General features: G+C 45.0%; 2 protein-coding genes across 2 annotated transcripts in view; one reads left to right on the top strand and one right to left on the bottom strand.

Annotated features, from left to right (window-relative positions):
- reck (reversion-inducing-cysteine-rich protein with kazal motifs) overlaps window positions 1–15,512 on the bottom strand; it is a 107,381-nt gene that overhangs the window by 23,200 nt on the left and 68,669 nt on the right. The window contains exons 11-16 of the mRNA XM_088001603.1: window positions 8,937–9,149; window positions 7,031–7,167; window positions 5,738–5,881; window positions 5,471–5,659; window positions 4,087–4,197; window positions 3,763–3,934 (exon numbers count right to left, since the gene is read on the bottom strand). Of these exons, the coding sequence (XP_087857729.1) occupies window positions 3,763–3,934; window positions 4,087–4,197; window positions 5,471–5,659; window positions 5,738–5,881; window positions 7,031–7,167; window positions 8,937–9,149 (966 nt within the window). The remainder of the gene's footprint in view (window positions 1–3,762; window positions 3,935–4,086; window positions 4,198–5,470; window positions 5,660–5,737; window positions 5,882–7,030; window positions 7,168–8,936; window positions 9,150–15,512) is intronic.
- Window positions 9,582–11,934, top strand: LOC148153503 (uncharacterized). Its single transcript, XM_088001373.1, has one exon. The coding sequence runs from the start codon at window positions 9,884–9,886 to the stop codon at window positions 11,381–11,383; it is 1,500 nt and encodes a 499-aa protein (XP_087857499.1). The 5' UTR covers window positions 9,582–9,883; the 3' UTR covers window positions 11,384–11,934.

Genomic DNA, 15,512 nt, shown 5'->3' on the forward strand with positions numbered 1-15,512 from the left:
CCTCATACTGGCACTTCCACTGACACTTGCCGTTATTGGTCACAAGTGCCACTGTTTTCGGGGCTAGCTGCCAGTGTTGCCACCATAGGACATTGCCACCATGGTTGCCACTGGCTTCGGCAAATGGACTACATATCCCATGATGCTTTATAACTAGTAGAAGAAGCACTTGAAGACAGACGAAAAATAAATAATTTTTTAGGGTTTTTTTCGCAGAAAGACTTATGTTAGCTGAATTCCTACACTTTTTGTATATCATGTATGATTAGTTCATCCTATTTATTCACTAAAGTTCATTTGAATAATCCAGCCGACTCCTTTCGTCTTTGAATTAATCGAATACACAACAGAAATTAGGGATGCCATTGGTTTCGGCACCTTTGCAACAGCTGAGTCTGGCTTCCACTAGAGCTGCCGTTAGGTGTCCAGAATGTTTCATAGCTGTCACAACTGGTGCCAATGTTTTGGGGGATGGCAATGCCAATTTTTGGAAAACGTGTTACTTATATTGCCTGTTTATAAATTTTTATTTCAGTGGTAATTGTATTGGTTAATTATCCGTTTAAGACCTTGATTATTTTTGACTTAATTTAATTGAAGGAAGATGGCCAAAGTAATTGAATCTACCACTAAGTGTCACTATTACAGTGGAACCTGTTGAACCCCGTTGGGTTGCCAGATAGGGCTTTGGCCAAGATGGAAATACGTAGTAGTTGTGTAAAACGTATATTGTAGAAATTAATAAAGTTTGAAAAAAAAATGTAAACGTAATGAAATATTATAATTTCTCATGGAGGAATGATATGTTATGTGATCCTGATGTAGTAAATTCACACATTGACTAAACATGAATTTTACAGAAGACTTCAAATGATTTCAGAGAGGGATTTAATAATATGCAAATATTTTAGTTCTTGGCTATTGAAAGCTTAAATTATATGTTATTGCTGTTTAAAGTATTTACATACAATGGCTAATAAATATTGACAAATCAATTACGATGCATATACTTTGTGGCATAAACTTTTAAAAATGTTGAAATATATCTGCCAATTAAAATAATATGTAAACAGCACAATTTTCATTTAAAAAAGCATTTCCATCTTAAGTATAACCCAAAGTAATTTTTATTTTCAAAAATATGTAACAACCTTGTTCTTAATGTTGCTTAGGATTCACACATTGTCAAAGTTTTTGAGGTGTACATACTTTGTGTTTTGACTTACTTCAGTGTAAAAAATTTGAAGGTGGTTTAACTTGAAAGTGAAAGTCCTCCTGCTGCCTTGAAAATGCTGTTGAAATGCATTTTGTAGTTCAGATTTTATTCATTGTCTCATCTTTGAATAAGAAAAGTTTAAAGACAATGTCCAATACCAGAAATGAACACAGAGAACCAACCTTCATTTATGCCGCACAAATCTGGAATGAACTTCACAATTAATGAAAAATAGCAGATATTAAATTTATTAAATAATAACAAGTAATAACTCTTTAAAACTGGTTAACAGGAAATTTTGGAAAATTATAATAACATGTTTTCTAAAAACTTTGCATTATCTTAAAACAAACTCTGAAAGTTATCGTGGGTGCCTGGTCTATTACTTTCTTGGGAATTTATGACACCCTCTGAACTGTCATGGAACCAGGCTGAACATAATGTCACTCTGGAATTGTCAATATCTCATGTTGCCACTGTCACCAATATTAACTAATAAGTCAATATTAGTGAACTTACCCGGTTTAGTAATAGCATTATATTAAGGTAATTGTATGAAAATATTTATAATCCGGAACTGACAGGAACTTGTCAGCACTGACATACCATGGCGACCAGTCAGTTGTAGTGGTACCAAGTGGTAGCTATTATCAGCTGTCGCAGAAGAGGTCCCATCTGACATGCATTCAGTGCAGGTGTTGTCTTTCTCTGCTAAGTCGGAACACCGCCTTTATATTTAAATATGTATGAGAATTATGTTTCAATTAAGATATATTTTATTTCTATTTGTTTGAACTAAAAGTTATTCATATGCTACATTCTATCTGAAACAGATAGAATGAGGTCACAGCAGCCCGTGGCACCCATGGCCACTTGTGCCACCTTACTTGTGCCACCTTACCCAGTAGTAAGGCAGCAACGGGTAAGGTGGCACAGCAGCCCGTGGCCATGGGTGCCACGGACTGCTGTGACCTCATTCTATCTGTTTCAGATAGAATGTAGCATATGAATAACTTTAGTTCAAACAAATAGAATTAAGTGGCCACCTTACCCAGTGGTAAGGTGGCACAAGTGGCACCTTACCCGGAAGCCTGTGGCACAAGTGGCATCTTACAGCAGCTGTCAACATGTTTTCACTGAGGCTCTTTATTGGAAACTGAAATTTGAGACTGTATCCAAAATAGACCAGGGCGTATTTGCTTTTTTAAGGGAACACAACACTTAAGAGGAAATGCAATACTTTGTGCCAGATTCACCGGTGTTTTCTTGAATTATAAATTCATTCATATTAAATCTGACACAGAAACTGTCACCAAGGAATATTCTATTACTATTCTATTGTTTTCCCCACTAAGCATATTTAAATATGCTGAACTATGTATAATACAATTTAAAAATACTTTAAAAATACAATTGTTTATAAATGCTGTTTGTATAAGGTTTCCAGTAGCGAAACAGCGTGTTATGAAAGATTAAATGCGCAAATACTTTATTGTGCCTGCCAAACGTATAACGCTGAGTGGAGCGGTCGACCGCTCTAAGATGGCCGCCCTAAATCTCGTCAGCGACAATAGGCGAGAGCAGTCCGTGAGGCGTGGGAGATGCCAGTATGAAGTAGCGGCAACCCTTGGAAGGTGCCGAAGTCAGCCAAAGTCAATCGAAGTCAGTGACAACACTGGCAGCTAGCCCCGAAACCAATGGCACTTGTGACCAATAACGGCATGTGTCAGCGGAAGTGCCAGTATGAGGTGCCAAAGTCAGCCGAAGTCAGTGACAATACTGGCAGCTTGCCCCGAAAACAGTGGCTGCCGTGGCTGCCGTGACACATGCCACCGGAAGTTCCACGGTAGGTGCGGTGTCACGATTTGCGCCTGCTGTTTCTCGGCTCTCAAGCCACTTCCCACTAGAGGGAGACATCCAAGTAGACCCAAAACTCTGGACCTGGCTCTAGAGTACTGAGGCCTCACCATTAAATCAGCTGCAGTGGTCCCAGGGACTGGCACATCATACCCCATTTGTCCTTGTTAAGAAGAAGACATTTCCCCATGTTTATAGTGTTATATTGTGTTGTGGTGACAATAATCTGTTACACACAATATAAATAATTGCAAATAAGCACAGCATGTGATTATTTATACAATACATGGTTTTATCTAGAATTTATGGCACTTCAGCTTATATGAAATAACCCCTCAAATGATTCCTGGGAAAATAAGTGGGTGGTCTCATTCTAATTTAATCTTGTTTATTGGCCTTTTGCATCTGTGGTATCTGAGGTCCACAAATCTGTAGAGGCAAGGAAGCTTTGAAAGCTGTGGGGCATTTGTTTTTAGGGTGAGGAGGCTAAAGAGAGGAGACCAGGGACATCAGAAGGTTTGTGAATGAAATGGTGTCAATGGATCTGCTTAGACAAAATCAAACCACCTGAAATAACAACCAGATATCTGTCCAGGGAGGGTGGAGGGACAGAAAAGGTTTGAAAATAGAAGTGCTTTCCTGAGTGTTAAGGAGTTTAAACATATGTTCTGGTCGTTTACTGAACCCACCTCTGGTTTCTTTGGCAGGTTATGTCAGAGCAAGGTTTAACGGAATGGCAGGGGCCAAAGACATATTGGTGGTCTTTGAATCCCATACAACGAGCCACACATCCACTGGGATAGGTCCGCCCATTGGAGGCACACACTGGGATGAAACGATATGGGCAGTTACAGGGAAGATCTGAGAGACACAGAGGGAGAGAGAGAGTTAAAACTCACAGATTAGGACACATAAACACGTGAGCCAATGAGATATGGCCATCTGACAGTTTATCATTTTGATGGCCTTGTCGAATATTCCCCAACACAAGTGAAATCATTAAAGACACCAACCAGTAGAAGTCCAATGGACACTTTCCGTGGGACATTTCCTGGTAGAGCAGATTGTTTCTCCAGCAAAGCAGGAACACATGTTGCAGTCAATTCTAAAGGTCGTCCCATGGTCTGAAGGTGGAGTACAGCAAAGCAACAAAAGACAAAGGAACTACTTATTGAAAGCTTCATTATTTCACAAAATTTCACTACTTAACATTATTTCACTACTTCAAAAGTAGTTTAAAGTTTTTGGTCCTCTGACTTTGCATATAAAAGCAGGGTACCGTACTGGAGACAGAGTCATTACAGTAATGTTACCAAATGACAAGGGGCTCAAAGTCATACTACAGAGTTACACAGAATAAATGTTTTTCAGCAGGTATGGCTGCATGATGAAACTTAACTCAATACTACGCTAGTAGGATCCATATATTCAAGATTGATACTGATTGGTATCAGTATCAATCTTGAAGTTCTAACCTTGGTGTTGTTCAGTAATAGCTTGGGATAACTATTAAGTGGCAAATTCAATTATTAACAAAGGTTATAATCACAATAACCAAGTTGTGGCACCATCTGACTATCAGGGTATAGTCAAATAGCTTTCAGTCAATCATTGTTTATGAATACCTGCCTTGTGATGTATGATGTTACAGAAAAATAGATAAGAGAGGGAATTTACAAGGTGGCATAATTATTCAATCAATCAACAATTTATTGCTGTAGCCCTGTACATATCATCTATAATGGCCACTGAAGTGCTTCACAAAAAAGACATATCAGGTGGCTAAAACCAAGATAGATAAAACAAAGAAGGTAGGTGAAGCCAAAATTTCCATCATGCATTGGAGAATTAAAGCCTATTTAAATAAAAAAGCTTTGATGGAAACATGTACACCATAAACACAATGTCTCTCCAAAATGCACAAATTAAGTCATAAAATTGTTCAACTTCCAGTTAAAATACTTCTGTCAAGAAACTCTAATGTAGGAATATTTAACTAAGCTGAGTAAAAATGAAAAGAATAAGGAAAACAACCTTCTGACAAAACAGAAAACAAAACATTTTAATAAAATAATATTTGCTGGTATTTGTGGTGCTGTCCTATACTGGGTCTGGAATGGGGGCACTGCAGCTGCCAGCACTGCAGTGGGGGTGGGTCACCGACTGCTGCTGCTGGCTCAGGTTGGTGGACCATCCTGCTGAGGAGGAAGTTGGGCCTTTTGAATTAGTTGTGTTGGAGCAGACACATCTACACCTGGATGGACATCGTCCCTGGAGGATTGGAGCTGGATACCCAGAGTCTAGTTTTTATTCATGGTGTTCTATTCACTGCTGACTGAATAGAACTTATAACAATAAGTCTTATACCTCTTGTCTTTTACAAGACATAAGACTTACTCTTTCGTTGCCCCTCTACAATGCAGCCCTTGTCTGTTTCCACACAGGGAATCTCCACGCAGTTCTCCAGACGCCCACTGGTGCCACAGCTGCACATCTCGTGGCAACTGGGAGCTCCATCACGAGTTGGAACTTGGGTGAGAGCATCCTGCTGCACCAGAAATTCAGAAGCCTCTCCCATTTTACAACCTGAAACACACCGAGATCTCAGATACCAAGGTATAACGCCTAACAGCTAGCAAACACTGCAGCAGCAGTGCCCCCTACCTGGCACACAGAGATATGGTTGACAGTTGATTTCATCAAGACAGCCCTTTCTGTTGACCTGGCATATGTGGTTGCTTTGACATGGATTAGGGTTGCATGGATGGATGATCTCCTCCACTATGGTGTTGCTCAGCAAACTTGGTGCTGGAGGGATGGAAGACCTGAGTCAGTTTGTGATGACAGATTTCATCCAGCATATAAAATGAAACAAAATATTACAAATGACAAATTCCAGATCGATCTATCTATCTATCCATCCATCCATCCATCCATCCATTTATAACAGTTGTAATGCATTTCTTCAAGAGTTGCTGTTTTTTAAATTGTGTCATGCTTTTTTTGTGCACAATTAAAATATTAAAAGGAATGTTTAATCTGATTTTTGATAAAGATAATTATGCCTTAAAATGATCATTAAAAGTAGAAAGGAACATGATAGATGTTTATGCATTACATTAAGAAATAAAGTTATAAAAGAGCTCAGACAACCAAAAGCAATCTTTTTTTATTTATGCTATCAACAATTCAAAGGAAACATTAAAGAAATAGGCAGAACTTAGAGAAATTAACAGCAATAACCAAAGCAACAACTAAATATAGATGATGATGCTGGTGTAGTTGCTCATGTATTTAACTAGTATTTCATCAATGCAACAAAAACAATAACTCAAAACGGTTTTGTCAAATTATTCAAAGAAAATACTAAACATCAATATATACTGAACTTTCAAGACGTGACAAGAGACTAAAATGGAGACATAAAATAAAGTTTGTGTATGGATAATGGTGTACATCTTTTGACTGTACTATCTAATTCCAAGAGGTAGTGCAACCAAGAGGTTGTTTAAAAAAATAAAAATTGTTTAATTTAATTTTATAAAATAGATTCATACAGCAAGTAGATGATTTAACTTACTGTCTTTAAAAGGTGGTGCTTAATTTACTCATGACTGTATTTGGACTGATGGGATCTTCTTTATTTCCATGACAGGATATCATTATAGTGATGACTGATAGACTGTGCTGTGCCACTATCACACCACAGAAAAAATACCAAATAACATTTTTTCCTAAAGAACAAATGCAATCAATCTGACAATTAAATTTTAAATGAATTTAGTGAATCAAATATTGCTGGTACTTTCTCAGTAACTGGCTGGAAAGCAAAGATTGGCAAAGTGGTTAAAGCTTGTCAGAATGTTCATGACTAAAGGAGGCTCCTTTAATAAAACTAAAGCAAAGAATAGCTCCTTCCAAACAATGGAAGATAAAATATCATAAACAGCAACTTACTGAGATATCTGTGGAGGGGGATGCAGCGTTCAGGGTCATCGATGGGAGACAGCACCTCACAGAGCCTCTCTGGGGTTTGTCCTTCATGAAAGCGTTTCTTATCCCCACACTTGGTCAGAATGTCCACACAGTCTGACCTGAGAGCAGAAGGAAAGTCAAAAGAAAATACAAGATGACTGAAATCTGACATGCAAATTGTTTAAGTGGGAGTATTATGTATTTTCCAAGCACATAGTGCCATTTTATACAATCAATGAGCTATGTCACCTTGAGTTGTTATAAAGATGCTAAATATCAAACATGACTTAAAAGAAAATTTGCCTCTTGATGAGTTGGAAATGGCTTCTGTCTCTTTAAGAACCTGGTACCCTTTTTAACACTCTGCCTTCAACACGTCATTACAACAACGCTCCTCCATGATGCTATTCACAACTGTTCTTAGGAGAGTTGTAATTTGTATGATGAGCTCAGCAGACTCACAGTTCCACCAGTTGTTTTCTAATTGCTGCTGCCACTAGTCTGGAGGAGCTGAGAAGGATAAGGGTGCTCTGTGAAGTGGAAGCTTTGGATAAATAGGTGGGGCTTTTTATGAGCAAGTGTTAAGACAGCCCCAGATGGTTGTAGCAGGACTTTCAAGGATTTTTGCAAAGATGCATGACTGATGCAAAAAAAAAAAAAAAAAAAAAATTAAAAAGCGTCTTTATTACAATGCGTCAGAGTCTCTAATCGCTGAAGACTAGGGGTGCACCGGTTGCAGTTTTCTGGCCAATTGCCAATCACCATCTTTAAAATGTTTGATCTACCAATTACAATTCTGGTAGATACTGACTTTTTTATCTGAAATATCACTAAATATAGCTAGAAAGGCTGAGTTGGTAACAGTGCAGACATGATGTGGTGGGCCAGTTTGTCAGTCAAACCTCTCTGACAGCAGAGCAACAGATGTCAGTGGCTGATATTTAGACCTCTGTTGAGGAAGATAAGATTGATGGATAAGATCGGCTTTACATTTAAGTATCAACTGATCACCAATCTGATTTATTGTGCACCTCTATCGGAGACATAAATGTAAATCTTCCGTTTCACTGAAAACCAGCTCTGTGTAAACGGAGCCTTAGTCAGAAAAGCTTTAGAACCAATTTGAATTTTGACCTAAACTTAATGTACTGTTTCATAGCTAAGAATGTAGGTGTGGTTAAACCTCTCTGAGACGACCCGTTGTGAAACAATGCTATACTAGTAGACTTAATTAAGCTGAATCAATAAAGGATTCCATCTTAAAATAATGTCTTAAGTTTGCAAAACACTCTCCTGTCAATGACAGCATATCACTTTCAAAGCAAAACTGATGTACTGTGCACTAGAAAGACTTTTAAATCAAGTAAGCACAAATGGAGAAAAATACTGAGGTATTTTTGTTTGGTGTAGAGGGCAGAAGCCCTAATGAGACTGCAGCATAGTGGAAGTTAATACCTGTCAGCTGTGGTATTTCTGCCATAGTATTTATGCCTCTCTGTGTCCTTCTAGTCCTTCAGCCACTTTGTTATGCAGCCAGGTCTTAAACTTACCATGAAAGAATAATGGATTCTCCATATATCTTATGCCTTTTATTTAACATAAATCTAAAATTCCCCATTTAGACTGAGGGAAGATAAGTTAAAAGTTTGTTCCAGTTGCTCTTTTGCTCCTCTGCTTTAGGAACAATATTTCCTCTTCAAGTTAATTAAGATTCTGGGTCATTTTTCATGCTTTACCACTGTTAAATAGTTACCAGTGTTAACTAATTTTTACAAAGTCTAGTTAAGTTTAGTGGATATATCTGTTAACTTTGTAGCAACTGCTCCAAGATAAATGACATTTGAGGTTTTCTCCTGGATTTTGATAATGTAGTGATCAGTAGACCTACTTGCATATGACGCTCCCCCTGGATTTGCTGTGGCAGGGTTTGATCTGCAGAGAGCAGGCCACCGCCTTCCACATGTCTGGCAGACACTTCCTGATGTCCAGGACTGGGATGTTCATGAAGGGCATCTTGATCGTCCCATTGGACCACAGCTTGATGTCGTTCATGGCACCTTGGTCTGACTGCATGTTACAGCTACGGAACAGCTCTGTGGGCCTATAGATACACGCACACGCCTTGTTAGAGTAAGTGGATATGTCTGTTAAATTTATTTTAACAGTTTTAAGAAAAAAATATGGCAGAACTGCATCTAAAACATGAAACTTTTGGATAAATGTCATTTGAACAACTGGGACCAAGTTAATGTGTGACCATAAAGCGCAGCTCTATATTTGGAAAAACAAACATCTTGTCCCAAGTGTCGGATGTGATGATTCTAGCTTATTTTCCGGCCACATGAACACCTTGAAGTCCCTAAAGGCCAAGACACACCGCTTGAATTTGACTTCTTCCTGATGCACACGATACGACTTCTGGGTCTAGTGTTGTGTCGTTCATGTATGATTTGTTCACTTCAGTGAATGAACTTATGTGAATCACTTCATTGAGTGACTTATTCATTTCTCAGTTCAGGTTAGGCCAGTGGAAGCGTGCCAAATGGATGGTACTTCCACATTTTGTGACTCTGAATAATAAAATAAAGATTCATCCACTTCAGCAGTGTAATGGAGTCTTGACTGAAGTTCAGGCTGGAAGACTCTTTTGACGCACCTGGCCCTGCTATCAGTGCCTCCCTCTCCGCACCCGGACCTATCAACGCAGGTCCAAGCCTCACTCCAGCCAATCATCGCCCAGGCTCTGGTTCAAAAGGACCTTCACTCCCAGCCTCCTCCGCTTACCAGCCCCGATCAACCGCTTTTTGCCTCGATCGTCCTGGCACGCATTTCCTCATGTCCGACTCCGACTTCGTTCCCGGCTCTCCAGCTACCTCCCTGCAAGACCCCGTCCCTCCGTCCTTCCCCCCCGCGCGCCGTAGCGCTCGCCTGGTTACCCGCCCGGATCCCCCGTCTCCTGCTTCAGCCCTCAGGTCGAGAGGGGTCACGCCCACCCCGGGCCTCCGGTCCTCCCAGATCGCTTCTCTCGCCGCCCTTCTGCCTTCCAGGGACTCCTCTCCTCACCCTTTCGCTCGTTCCCCCTCGCCACCCCCGACCAGCAGGAAGCGAACCTGCAAATCCGCCGATCCACCGGCCAAACGTCGCAGAGGACGCCCAGCCTCCTCCCCACCGGCTCAGCGCGCCCAAGGCCCTTCTCCTCGCCCGACTCAGGACTCTGCTCTTCATACCCCGGACCTCAACCGGGGAAGGCCCGGTCCCTCTTCGGACCTCCATTTCCACCCCCCACCCCCCACCCCCTCCTCGGCCCAGCCGCACCTACTCACCGACTCGTTCGCCGCCTCCATGGACTCCCTTCAGCGTTCCATTACCTCGCTCTCCGCTCTACTGCTCCAGACCACTGCCGGCTTCGCCGCCACGTCCTCTGCCCCCGCCATCGGCGCTTTCGCCCCCCCTCAACCCGCCCTCCTTCCTCCCACCTCGGCGTTCACCCTCGCCAACGCCCATCCGGCGCCACCTACTGGTAAGTCTATCTCTCCTCTTTCCCCTTCTCGCTCACTCTTTAAATCCACTGAGTCGTTCCCCCCCCACACTCTCCATCTTCCAGGCTCGTCTTATACGCCAGTCTATGCCAACATATCTCCCCGGCTTCGCTCCAAAATACTCCAGGGCCAGCTCATAAATCTGGCTTCTATCATCCTGCCTTCCCCCGAAGTCGACCAGCACGTCGCTTCTTCGGAACAGTTCACGGCTATTCTCAAAACGTCCGACCCCCGTCTCTCCAAAGACCTCTCTATGGGCCAATTCGTAGCCGCTTTCAGCATCTATAGAGACGTCATTTGTTCTGTCTACCCCGACCGTCGAATCGAATTAGATGCCTACCTCGCTCTTATTGCTGATCTCCACATCCAATATGGCAGGTCGCTGTTCTATCAATACCACAAAGCCTTCGCTTCCAAAGCAGCCGCAGTCCTTTCCCGCTCTGGTCAGCGCCTAGACTGGTCTATTTTAGACACGGAAATCCTCATCATGCTTACCCACGCAGTCACCTGTAATCTTTGCGGTTCCTCCGGGCACCAGAGCTCCTTTTGTCCGTCTCTCCCCTTTAAAGCCAACCGCTCCACCGCCGCTCCTTCGCATTCTATTCCTCCCCTTCTCCCGACAGATCGCCACGGCAGGACAGTCCAGGTATTCAACCAAATGCCAATTTGCAATAATTTCAACGAAAGCGTCTGCTCATTTCCCGCCTGTGCTTTTCTCCATGTATGCAGCCTCTGCGCCGAAGCCCACCCCAAGTCAGTCTGCCCCCGCCGCCCGTTTCCAATGAAAAACCGTTGAGATTCCAAGCTTTAGTTTCTCGGCACCTCTCTACTCCCATACACGTCTCAGTACTAGCGTCTCTTCTCCAGTTCCACCCCGATCGCACCTTCGTTAATTTTCTAATCTCCGGTCTTTCTCAGGGCTTTCTGATCGGCGCCCCTCAGTCCCCCTTCCCTTCCCTCTCTATCTCTAACCTTCAATCCGCGCTCCAAGAACCGGCAGTCGTTTCTTCGCTCCTCCAAAAGGAGTAGTCCAAAGGCTACGCTATCGGCCCCTTTAGATCCCCCCCTTTTCCCCGCTATCGCGTTAATCCCCTCGGAGTCGCTACTCGCAAATATTCGGGGAAAAAACGGCTGATCTTGGACCTGTCTGCTCCCCACTCAGGTCCCCACGCTAGCATAAACGGTCTCATCCCAAAACCGCCCTTTTCTCTTTTTTACGCTTCCGTCGATCACGCTATCTCGCTCATTAAAACGGCCGGGCGGCGCGCCTGGCTCGCCAAAGCCGACATCACAGACGCTTTTAAGATCATGCCTGTGCATCCGTCCCAGTGGCATCTGCTGGGAGCCCGATGGGAAGGCAAATATTATTTTTTCGTGCGCCTTACGTTTGGTTGCAGGAGCAGTCCCCACCTATTCAACACGCTGTCAGAAGCTCTCTGCTGGATTCTCCTTAACGTCTCAAGACTCCCCTCCGTGCTCCATCTCCTCGATGATTTCCTGCTCATCGATTCCCCCTCTTCCCCCCCCACCTCGCTGCAAACCCTGAAAGACCTCTTCCTCCGCGTCGGCGTTCCTCTCTCCCGCGAAAAAACTCTCGGCCCATCCACTAAGCTCGAATTTCTCGGCATTAACCTCGATTCCGATCAGATGCTAGCTTCCCTGCCCGAGGACAAATTGGCCCGCATTCGTCAGATCTCCCGCAGTCATCTTTCATCCTCCGTCCTGTCCAAACGCGACCTTCTCTCGCTGCTCGGGCACCTCAACTTCGCTATGCGCATTATTCCGCAAGGGCGCTCCTTTATCTCCCGGCTTCTCGATCTCGCTAATTCGGTTCCTCACCTGCTCGATCAGGTCTCTCTGGACGACGGCTGCCGCTCCGATCTCTCCTTCTGGTCCGAACTGCTAGACCGCTGGAACGGGATCTCTTTTTTTTACGAGGACGTCATCTCCCCCGCCGACGCTATGCAGTTCTTCACAGACGCGGCGCCTTCGGCGGTTTTTTCCAGGACAGATGGTTCGCTGTGAAATGGCCCCCCCTTTTTCCTCGCTCCGAATCCTCGGCTTTTTATGAAATCATTCCCATCGCTGCCGCTTGCTGCGTCTGGGGACATTTATGGGTTCGCAAACGTATCGTCGTTTTCTGCGATAACACCGCTGTCGTGGAGGCCATCAATAAAGCTCGCTCCTCCTCTAGTTCTATCATGCCTTTTCTACGCCGTATTACATGGCAATCCGTGATCCATAATTTTATCATCTCCGCGCGTCATGTCCCGGGCCACGCTAATGCTATCGCTGACGCTCTGTCTCGCCTTCGTTTCCAGACTTTCCGTCAACTCTGCCCGTCAGCCAGCCCCTTTCCAACTCCGGTGCCCTCTCTCGGGAGCCTCCGCCTGGACTAGTTCCCGCCTCCCTCTTCCCCCTGCTGCAGTCAGCCAAATTTCACATCAAGAATGGCTTAGCCCCCTCCACGTTTAAATCCTACTCTTACGCTTGGTCCAAATTCACTAAATTCTGCTCCTTTCACCGAGTTCCCCCGTTACCCATCTCCATCAACACCGTCCTGGCCTTCGCTACTTTCTGCCTCGAGCACTCTCGTTTTAAGCCTTCGTACATTCGCAGCCTCCTGGCCGGCGTCAACTTCTTCTCGCAGCTTCACCAGCCCCTCCCTTCGCTAAGCCTTTTTTCCAACCACGCCATGAAACTCTTTCTGAAGGGCATATCTAAACGGCATCCCACCCTCCCTGATAGGCGTCTACCCATCACTCTCCCCATCCTCAAAGACCTGCTCATCGCCCTTCAGTTAAAACCCTACTCCCCCTATCTGAAATCTCTCCTCTCAAGCTCGTTTCTTTTGGCTTTTTACGGCCTCCTCCGCCTGGGCGAGTTCTCCACCCCAGATTATTCTTTCGTCCCCTCCCGAGATCTAGCGGTCTCGGACCTCAAGTTCCACCCCGACTTCTACAGCCTGTCTTTCAAACATTCCAAGTCCAGGGGCGCGTGCACCATCGTTGTGGCTCGCACCTACGGCCCTTTCTGCCCCTTCCGCGCCATGTTCAAGTTTGCGCTCCTACGTCACAAGTTAACTCCCCCTTCCGGGCCCCTGTTCATCACTCCCGAGGGCCACCCCATGTCCGCCTCCTGGTTCGTTAACCACCTGAGGGAGCTCCTGGCTTCATGCAACCTCCCGCCCAATCAGTTCTCAGGCCACTCTTTTAGAATAGGGGCCGCCACGTCTGCAGCCGCTCAGAGCATCCCCGCCACGACCCTTCAGCAGCTCGGACGATGGTCGTCCTCAGCGTTCTCAGCGTACATCCGCCCAGACGTCACCTCTGTACTCGCAGCCCAACGTTCTCTCAGTGCCTAGGTAAGCACTGCGCATTCGCTGGTGGTGGTTGGTCATCCTGGCCTTCGTTACCCATCCTCTAAGCATCCCCCTCGCCCCCCCTTTTTCTCCTTGTCCTTTCTTCCCCTTTTAGGCCTCATCTTCACTCATCTCCATCCCTCTTCATCCTCTACCGTCTCCCGTGAGTTGATCCCATCGTAGCTTTTAGCCCTAGTAATCTCCAAACTTTCTTTTTTCCTCTATCCCACCCCTCTTTCCTCATCCCCGTGCAGCCCGGCCAAGGTAACGTTTCTCTGTAGAAACCCTCCCACATCGCGCCTTAGCTCCACCCATCTCTACCTCAGGCCCTCCTCTACCTTCTCCCTTAGCTAATTAGCTTCATGCCCCATCAGCTCCCTCTTCCGGCACCTCACCTTTCACCCCAGTTAACAGCAGCTGGCCTTCATCTACCAGCCTCTCGCCAACATATGCTCCGGCGTCCCCTGCTGGCCTTCATCTACCAGCGCTAAACCTTTATCGCTCCAGTCACCAGTAGCTGGCCTACATCTACCAGCGCTAAACCTTTATTGCCCCAGTCACCAGTAGCTGGCCTACATCTACCAGCCTCTCGCCAACATACGCTCCGGCGTCCCCTGCTGGCCTTCATCTACCAGCATCCCCTCGCTCTGCGCCCCGCGGCAACCTCTGCTGGCCTACATCTCCCAGCAGCCAATCACTACCGCTCCGGGGCGCCCCCTTTTTGGCTTTCTCACGGACAGAACTCAGTCTTGTCTGTGTGGGAAATAACACCTCCAATGTAATTTCTTTAAATACTGGCTTCCCACAGAGCTGTGTCCTGAGCCCCCTGCTGTTTACCCTGATGACCCACGACTGTCATCCCAGGTTTAACACCAACCACATCATGAAATATACAGACGACACAACAATTATGGGACTCACTCAGGACAACAATGAAGTGAACAACAGAAAAGTGGTACAACATCTTGTGGACTGGTGCAGAATAAACAACCTGCTCCTGAAGGTCGACAAGACAAAAGAGATCATTGTTGACTTCAGGAGATCACAACCCAACCACACACCACTCCTCATCAACGACAGAGAGTGGAAATCGTCAGCAGCACTAAGTTCCTGGGGGTTCACATTACAGATAACCTTATCTGGACACCTCATATCACTTCACTGGTGAAAAAGGCACAGCAGCGCCTGTACTTTCTGAGACGAATAAGAAGAGCTTCGCTCCCCCCTCCCATCCTCTACACTTTCTATAGAGGAACCACTGAGAGCCTGCTGACCAGCAGTATCTCCATCTGGTCTGGAAGCTGCAAGGCCTCAGACTGGAAGTCTCTGCAAAGAGAGGTGAAGACAGTGGAGAGGTTCATTGGAACTCCACTCCCCCCATCCAGAACATTGCACACAGACGCTGCTTAGCCAGAGCAAACCAGATCCTCTCTGATTCCACCCATCCTCTCCATGGTCTGTTCATCCAGTTGCCGTCTGGCAGGAGAGTCTGTAGCATCCGCTGCAGAACAGCCAGACTCAGAAATAGTTGTCCCTACTGGCCATCAGATTGCTCAACAATCCC

Source organism: Poecilia mexicana, unplaced genomic scaffold, assembly GCF_051168715.1.
Source record: "Poecilia mexicana isolate PSO_F unplaced genomic scaffold, ASM5116871v1 scaffold_20, whole genome shotgun sequence".
NCBI lineage: Eukaryota > Metazoa > Chordata > Actinopteri > Cyprinodontiformes > Poeciliidae > Poecilia > Poecilia mexicana.